The sequence below is a fragment of the Ambystoma mexicanum genome, chromosome 5q (assembly GCF_040938575.1).
Source record: "Ambystoma mexicanum isolate Mex_15411 chromosome 5q, UKY_AmexF1_1, whole genome shotgun sequence".
In the NCBI taxonomy this organism is placed as follows: domain Eukaryota; kingdom Metazoa; phylum Chordata; class Amphibia; order Caudata; family Ambystomatidae; genus Ambystoma; species Ambystoma mexicanum.
Window position 1 is genome coordinate 773,035,169 of NC_090933.1, and position 8,548 is coordinate 773,043,716.

The window sequence follows — 8,548 nt, forward strand, 5'->3', positions numbered from 1 at the left end:
AGTCAAAAGCACCTGGCAAGCCAAAGGCTTGTGAGACCTCTGTGTTATATAAGAAATGTTAATTCGACAGAATTAACCGGTCACGCAAAATAAAATCTAATGGTGCCCCCAGTGTTCAAGATGTGAACTTTATAACCGAAAAATAAGCACGTTTGCGTCATGCCGAGCCGTTTCCGTGTTTTATTTAGCCTGAATAAACCAGTACAAGCAGTTCACCACATCCAGCAAGGCAGGCCCCACTGGAAGGAACCTGTGAAAACAAGCGACCAGTTCATACCCATAGACACCCACATGAACTACCACTGGGGCTACTTAGAACAAAACGTCTCATGGTCAAGATGCAGTCTTTTAATGTACCAACATTCAAAATATGAATAGAAAAGTGTACCTGCTAAAACATCCAACCGAAGGACGTGTGTGTAACAGATACGTAGTATAGCAGCCAAGTTAAATGCGCACAGCCGTTGCTAGTTTCACCTTGGAAGGAGCTGATGAATCTGATTTGTCAACGCTTTTATTCAGAAATATAAAACTCAATATACTTTTTTTTTTAAACAAAATATTTTCTGATAGAACATCTCTCAAAATATTAAGAAAACAACTGCCAAAATTAAACTTCAACCACAGTGGTCACCCAACAAGTAAGACTAAAGAAATGCTGCAAATAAGACGTGATGAGTCCCAGTGGAGAAAACATGTCTCTGCTCGAAAAAAAGTCTCAAGCAAGTAAATTAAGGAACACCAACCTAAGTGATATAAGTGTTAGTTAGCATTGACTATTGCAGTTGTGAACGTTTTATCAACTAGTGAGGAAACCCGCTGCTTACATACACTGTATGTGTGTTACAGGCGTTTGTGTTCTGCACTGTACCATTCCCCTCCCCACACCACTAATGTCTGTAGTTGAAATCACGTGAAAAGCCCAGCACAGCTGGGTTACGTCATCCCTCGCCACGCAGAGGCACGTGACTGCAGTTCTCAGAAGGCCCCAATCTCCGTGCCCCACGGCCTGTAGGGCTTGCCAAGGTTCGTGGCCTGGGCTGGTCCAGACGGGCTCAGTACATTGGGGGACAACAGGTGAAACGAGCCAAAAGAAAAGGGGAACGCAGACAGAGACGCCACGGAGGACAACAGGGGGGTGGAGAGTTTTGAAGAGGCAACCACCGGTAGCACAGACGCCAGGCTGCCGTTGTGGGGCGCTCTAAGGGAGGAGGGGTCCGGGTGCGAGGAGGCAGCCACCAGTCTGTTTTGGTGATGTGCTTCTGTGGAGGCGGCTGCCGTGCTGCTGCCGCTGTTGCTGGGACCGTTCTGCGCCAGCAGCAGCGGGTGGGAGAGGTGAGGGTGATGCCCGAAAGCAGTGCCGCCCCAGGGGATGTGTCCGATGCCCGTGTGCGCGCTGCTGGCCGCCTCGCGCTGCGAGGCGTAGTTGTTGAGGTGAGAAACGAGCCGCACCCGCAGAGGGTCGGAGGTGTCCAGGCCCTCGATGATGCTGAGGTACCGTGCTACCTCTGCCAGGCACTCCCGGAACCCTAGGCTGCGGTAGTCCATCGCCAGAGCGTGAGCGTCGAAGTACCCTAAAAAGGGAGACACAAAGCTCACATGAGAAAAGACGCCACCGCGAGCAATAGCATGCCAGTCTTATTACAATGTTCAATCTAAAAATAGAGGAAAATAAAATGCACACAATACAACTAAAACCAGCCATTTGTCATTGCCACGTTCTCATGCAGAATAACACAGCGACATATAAATGCGGATGCCATGGCGATTCATGCCTCATTACACAACACATGCAGGTGCGTGGCCACCAGAACTCCCATGCGTCTCCCCTTCTCAACCAGTGGTCCCTTTAATGGATTTCCCATGAAACCCCTACAATAAGTCTGCCACGTGTTGTCCTGAGCTCGCCACTTTTGGATTAACACCACTACGATCCAAAACATAAGGATGGGCCATGGCCATCATTCGCTCAATGAGAAAAGAGCAGCGAAATGGTCTGAGACCTCACTGTGCGCGGGGCTACATTACGTAATCCCACTGTAGAACATTACATTGACGCCATAATGGTTAAAGGGTTGTCTTGCTCGCTTCTCATCCAGGACGTTTGCAACTTGTAACTCTTCTGTGCTATGCACCGGCTACCGTCCGAAAAGGCCAAATGCTGCTCTGCTATGCATTCACGTGATATATAACAAGCGTGAACAGACCCGGGGGGGGGGGGGGGGTTGTGCACAGACCAGTAGCAAGAAAGGACGGGACGCGCGTGGCCTTTTAATCTAGGGAGGAAACCGAGGGCTTCGGAATTAGGACGTCACAATTTGGGGCAACGTTAGAAGGAAGACAGGGAGGTGCTATTGGTTTAAAATGACAGATTTCCAAATGACAACTCTCATTACAGACAGAATGCATTGGAACCTGTTTCGAGCTATAGGTGGTGTGAACATGGACATATAGGGCCTGATTCATGGAAGTGTTTTATAATGGCTCAATCCCATAGGAAAACGTTCCATGAATCAGGCCCATACAATCTACAGTGGTTGTGTAAATACTCTGACTCTCTACCTTTTTGCAGTTGCAAACCCAATTGAGAAAGCACAACCCTCCCAAAAAAAGGCAAACTGTCACATGAACATAAGTGACCCGAAGCTGCTACGAAATATATCTCTCTATTTGAAATCTGCAGAAACGCCTCCTCTGGTTCCAAAACCACAGCAACAAGAGCATAAGGGTAACGGGAGCGGTGCACAATGTAAATCAGCATAGCCAGGCATACGTTAGCCAAGTAAGCCATGCAAGGGTGGGAGAAGTGGCGCCAACAGGCAGGTCGGCAGGGATAGGGTGGCCCTACAGCTCCATGGAACCGCAACGGGACGCGTTCTTCCCCCAGAAGCTTGGGACTGGGTGCAATCGCTTCCCGCTCCCCCTGTGAACCAGCGCAACAATGCCCAGAAAGCACTAGTGTCAAATGAAACCCCCGGTCTGGAAAATGTTCTGCTGCGCAGGGAGTCCTATCGGGGAGGGGGCAAGTTGAAGCAGAGCGACAAACATTTGGGAGTAAAACATCAACAGGAATGCAGGTAATCCAGTAAAATAGTTTCAAAACTTGTTTTATACCAAGTCCCCTCTAGTGAAAGTGGTGGCAAGGCCCAGTCAAATGCCAAAACTGCACTCCTTCCTCTTTAAAAAGTCTCGTGACCACCCCAGGGCTCCCCAACACCCAAGAGGGGAGCGCTCACCCATGCAAGCTCGCAGCATTGACGCTATAAGGAAACCCTTGTGCTTTAAACTCGTATCGGGAACGTGACTCGAGACAGCAATGGTTCGGCATTGCCATTGTAAGGACAAGAAGGCGAAACTACATGCATATGTGATACACGTTACCCTATCCACCAGAATAAGTAACCCCCCCCCCCCCCCCACAAAAGTAGAGGAAACGACCTACCCTTTCCTCCTGCCGTGTGCAGCATTTTCAGGTGGTCTACGGTCATTTGCAAAATCTCTGCCTTTTCCAGCTTCGCCGATCCCTTTGAGGAAAAGTATACAGAGTAATTAAAGATAATGCCCAGACAGCTGTGCATCGACAGGCTTGACCCGTGTGCCACCGACAGCATCTGCTACTGTCACCCGCCCCAACCCTTACCTGTTTCTCGAAAGCGCTGGGCACCAGTCTCCTTAATTCAGATAAACTGTTGTTGATTCGATCTCGCCGGCGTTTCTCTATCACCTGCAACGTAAATAACAAGGGTTCGCCGTTAGCTAGAGCCGGGAGACGCGGCAAGAGGGAGGAGGGCGTCGATTAGGTAGGTCGTGCAGCTCAGCTGTGAGGCTTACTTACCCCTCTGCGCCTTTTTCTGGCCAAGATCTGGGAGGACGTGGAGGGGGACATGGACCCCGGCACTGAACTCAGGTTTCTGAAATCAAGAGAAGCAGAAGAGATGTGTTAAGGTGTGCCTTAGCCATGTCTGAAGCATGCAAAGCAGGAGCGTCGGCCATCGCCACATGGCACACGCGCCAGCCCTAAAATGTCTGGCAAAAAACAATTCCCACTTTGAGCGTCAGTGGGGTACAAGCGTGCGCCTTTCTTTTTTTTCTTTTCTTCTCAGAACCAGGGCGTGTTGTAGCCATAAAGGGGCGGCGCTCAAGGAGCCGGATGCCGGTGAATTGTTTCAAACACCAGTAGATGGACAGGTACGATTTTATGTTTTCAACAACTATGGGTTTTTGGGTAACTTATTACGTCACGACGTTGTCAGGGGAGAGTGAGGAAAGAAGACATTAAGGCATAGACAATGTTTTACAAAATATGAACACGAATTCAATCTCTCGCATGCAAACATGTTACAGGAAGGTCATAGCGCGGTCAGGGGCGGCCAGACACCGCCAGACTCCGAAGAGCAAGGGCATTGGGACGGGCTGTGCGTGGACGCACAATCCATGCTGCAAACAGAACCCGTTTAACAGCAGAATCGAGCCCTTCTCCTGCCCAGAAGCGGCTCCCGGGCGTTCTGCTACCCCTCACGGCCTGCCCAAAAGGGGCCACCAGAACAGACATGATCAAACAGGAGTGCACTGCTTCATCCGTATTAAATCAACGGGGCGTAGGATGTATGTGCGAGAGGAAATACATGACACGGTGGCCCGGGAATATTAGTTGAAGCATTGGGTCGAAGTTTACGACCCAATGCTTCAACTAAATTAACAAATTACCGGTGTAGGTCCTACGCGCTGCGTGGATGCCGCAGAAATGAACATGTTGAAAGAATGACACGGGGTGCAGGAGCAAACCAGGAGTATAGCAGCGGCCGACGCACATTAGGGCAACTGCCACCTGTCCAGTTAAATGTTTGAGGGCGGTGAGACGGCTGGGAGGCAGCCTGGGTAAACCGAAGAACTGGCATGGGGCAAGTGTAGAGCTTGAGTAAGCTGAAGCACTGGCTGGGGTGCAAGTGAAGAACTAGAGTAAACTGAAGCGCTGGGTGGGTGCAAGTGAAGAGCTTCAGTAAACTGAAGGGGTGGGTGGGTGCACGTGAAGAGCTAGAGATATCTGAGGGGCCGGGTGCAAGCGGAGAGCTTGGGTAAACTGTAGGGCTGGGTGGGTGCAAGCGGAGAGCTTGGGTAAACTGTAGGGCTGGGTGGGTGCAAGCGAAGAGCTTGGGTAAACTGTAGGGCTGAGTGGCTGCAAGCGAAGACCTTGGGTAAACTGAAGGGCTAGGTGGGTGCAAGCGGAGAGCTTGGGTAAACTGGAGAGCTTGGGTAAACTGTAGGGCTGAGTGGGTGCAAGCGGAGAGCTTGGGTAAACTGGAAAGCTTGGGTAAACTGTAGGGCTGGGTGGGTGCAAGCGAAGAGCTTGGGTAAACTGTAGGGCTGGGTGGGTGCAAGCGAAGAGCTTGGGTAAACTGTAGGGCTGGGTGGGTCCAAGCCAAGAGCTTGGGTAAACTGTAGGTAAGCAGGGGTGGAGAGATGTCATGATGGCTTGTTCTGCTGACACCAAACAGAAGAGTGACACATTTCGTTTATGAGCTGAAATAAATGACTGCTTGTTTGAGCTCCAGAAGGAAGGGCACACATATGGAGCTTTCTCTGGGGGATGGCAGACATTTAAAAAGTTAGAGGGCAGCGTTGGGTAGGAAGATGAAAGTTTGCTAAAGCATTAAATGGGCGATAATCAATGAAGTATAGCTGAGCAACGAGTACTGCTAAAAAGGTAATGAACCAAAGGGGGACAATGTCAAATATTTCCAAAGGCCAATCCAACTGGAGACGATGCAAACGGGCACTAAAGGTGGACACGTTTTGCTGGGAAGACAATGTCACTGAAGTCAGATACTTATGGAGGGGGTGGAAATGAGCCATCGATCAATGGTGTGTGGAGACATGCGCTTGGTTCATAGTGAATAGGAACAAAAGTAAGTGGCAACCTCCCCATCAACATGCGTTTGAGTATGCATTTGATGTTTTGGGAGGATAACGTTATGGTATACATACATCTTTACTTGTGAGAAAGCCCTTCATGCTGCACTGCAGAAGTAGCAATCCGCCCCCTACTCCCAAGTATCTCCAACAACAGTTGGATGGCTGAAATCCACTTGTGGAGCTCCCTGCAGCCGGGTTAGAGGGACGTTCAGGGGATTTAAATGCACGCTCACCCATTCTCGTCTGCACTCTCCTTCTCCACCTCGATGTTCTCGTCTAGCTCGCTGTCCGAGGAGCTGTAGTCGTGTGTCCTCTTCATGTCGCGGGCAGAAGGCGCAGTGGCCAGGAGGTCAAATGACGTAAACTGTGCTCCTGGTGCCCGCTGTCTGAAGCTGTACTCCCCTCCGGTCAGCGCTGCTCCGTGTCCCTGGGGCGCCGCTCGCACACTGCTGCTCCCCGGGCTCTGCCTCTGGTTAAAGCCCGGCCGTCGCTTTCCCACGCTCCACAGGATGGCAGGCGCGGGGCGGGGCGCGGGGGCCGGCGCCGTACTATAATTACTCCATTGTGCGCCACCAATTGTGCTTCCCCTTCCCCTGATTGACGCCGTCAGAGCGGCCAATAGCGGCACGTGGGCACCCGGGGCATCGTGCACACCCACTGCTCTGATCTCTGCTGCAGCAGTGGTGGAAAAGAGGTGCTGGGTTGACAATGCCAGAAATAGAAGACGGACTCACCTGTCAAACTCCAGCCAGCTGTGTATTGCATACAGCAAGGCAATGCAAGAGCAGACTTACACTTTAGGTTATGTCTCTGTGGTTGTTAGCGAGACGAGCGATTTCCATATTTTAATCGTTTTTTGTATACTACTACACTGAGCTTACATACCATTTAGTGTAAGGCTCTGAAACACATTTTCTATAAAATATGTACGACCTTCTACTAAATTCTACACGAATCAAAACAAAAAGACGATATTCGATGCTAAGTGAGGTGATACCTCTAGTTTGAAACTTTTCCAGTTTAGAACACCGCAAAGCAGGAACTGCATAAGCTGCATGGATGATTCGCTAGCGATTTACACTGAGGACTTCTGAGTCAAAATATTGGGTCTCTCCAAAAACAGTGCATTTCAAGGCTAAATAAAATACGTTTTTCTTAAACATAGATATAGTCGTAGATGATTCATTCCCATCCACGCCCTCCACCACACAAAGGTGCCTTTTCTATTTCATGTGTTGCCGCCGCCGCCGGTCTCCTGGATGCAGAAGCAGTTCGGCCACGCCCACGGCCTTGTGATTGGTTGGGAGCCGGGCCAGTCAGTGGAGACTGTGGGTCGGCTGTTGCACGCGCGGGCCGTGGGAAAGTTGCTTGGAGGCGGTGGGAAGGGGGCGGCGGCCAGCGGCGCTCGGATCAATGGAGCAGTTGGTTGAGGAGGGCGGGTGACGGGCGCTCTGTGGCTCAACCGTGTGAACCTGTAATCCGAGCTTGGCTCTTGGCGGCGCCCGGTGTAGGCAACGGCCCCAGGGAGAGGGCTGTACGAGCATTGCTTCTACGAGCATGCCGCACTCTGCTGCCCGTGGCACCTACCAGCGCAATGCCGTAAACACGGCGCAGTGTTGCCCCATTAGCATAAGGAATAGCGCTGTGATGAGGCGTATATCGGGCAGCACCGCACACTGAGAATAACACCTAAGGTGCTTTCTGCTCCTTTATGTTTTCTTTGAAGTTTCGTACAGGGCACCCCTGTTGGCACAAGCCTTAAACAAATCATTAGGGGTACTGTTTAGCATGTCCATGATTGGCTAAAGGGACGCAGAGGCACCTTTCAAAGTGCCACTTATTTTGGGCGGAATATTTATTGACCAAAGCAGATTTTTGGCAGGCAGCTGTTTCAAGTGCATAACTCCGGCATCCGTCCACCTATGCCCAACATATAGCATAACACCATCACTCTTTGCCCTTTCCCCCCCAGAAAGTGCAGAAAGAGACTTGCTTGTTTGTTGGCATAAGAAGGCCGCAGAAATTTATTCCACAATACAACACCCAAACTGTACATCACTTGTGGAAAAAACTTTGTCTGCCAGGTGCGGCGACTACTCCGTGTCCCAAGGACCTGCTTCCCCCTTTTCCTTTCCCAAGAGTCCATCAGTAGGCCCAACTCTCCCTGCTTTGGTAGTATCCGAGCCTGTCCTGCCCCTGCAGGTGCTCCTGAGCGGGGAGAGTGCCGTTTCCTTGGGGGAAGCTGAGCCGTAATAGTCCTTCCCCGCCGCCCCTGCCGCTTAGGCTCCCAAGGGGCGTTGGGTCTGGGAAGAGCGAGGACCCTTCCCGCATTCTCCTGGCTCTTCCGGAGTCTGTCTCCTGTGTTTGTCTGGCCAAACACCGCCACGCCACGTCTGGGTTTCCGCCCAACGTGGCTCCCCCCTTTGCTCCTCTCTCACATCTCTAGTACCTTTGTGCATATGTTCCAGAAAAATAATTCCATCCCCAATGGAGATAGGTGCACCCCGTCGTTTAAAAAATACTCTGGAGATTTTAAGTTAATGAGTCCGTGCCTAATCTGCCCAAAACCCCTACCCTTGCAAAATTTTGCCATCGCACAATTCAGCTTTCGCCTAGATTTTTCTACTGCGGCGTG

At 50.9% G+C, this 8,548-nt stretch overlaps 1 protein-coding gene across 1 annotated transcript; it reads right to left on the reverse strand.

Moving 5' to 3' along the window:
• Nucleotides 1-498: 498 nt before the first annotated feature.
• On the reverse strand, nt 499-6,598 carry HEY1 (hes related family bHLH transcription factor with YRPW motif 1). Its single transcript, XM_069621247.1, has 5 exons — nt 6,147-6,598; nt 3,836-3,911; nt 3,641-3,724; nt 3,443-3,524; nt 499-1,574 (listed from the first exon to the last, which is right to left on the reverse strand). Exons 1-5 carry the CDS (start codon nt 6,230-6,232, stop codon nt 979-981), a joined length of 924 nt encoding a protein of 307 aa, XP_069477348.1. The 5' UTR covers nt 6,233-6,598; the 3' UTR covers nt 499-978.
• Between the last annotated feature and the right edge of the window lie 1,950 nt (nt 6,599-8,548).

Bases quoted from the DNA above. Each gene is read 5' to 3' on its own strand.
- HEY1 (XM_069621247.1), bottom strand. From the start codon at position 6,232: ATGAAGAGGACACACGACTACAGCTCCTCGGACAGCGAGCTAGACGAG. The intron at 3,912-6,146 runs GTGAGCGTGCAT...TCTTGATTTCAG, and splicing joins GAGAGTGCAGACGAGAATGG to AAACCTGAGTTCAGTGCCGG. The intron at 1,575-3,442 runs GTAGGTCGTTTC...CTCCCTTTTTAG, and splicing joins GCACACGGCAGGAGGAAAGG to GGTACTTCGACGCTCACGCT.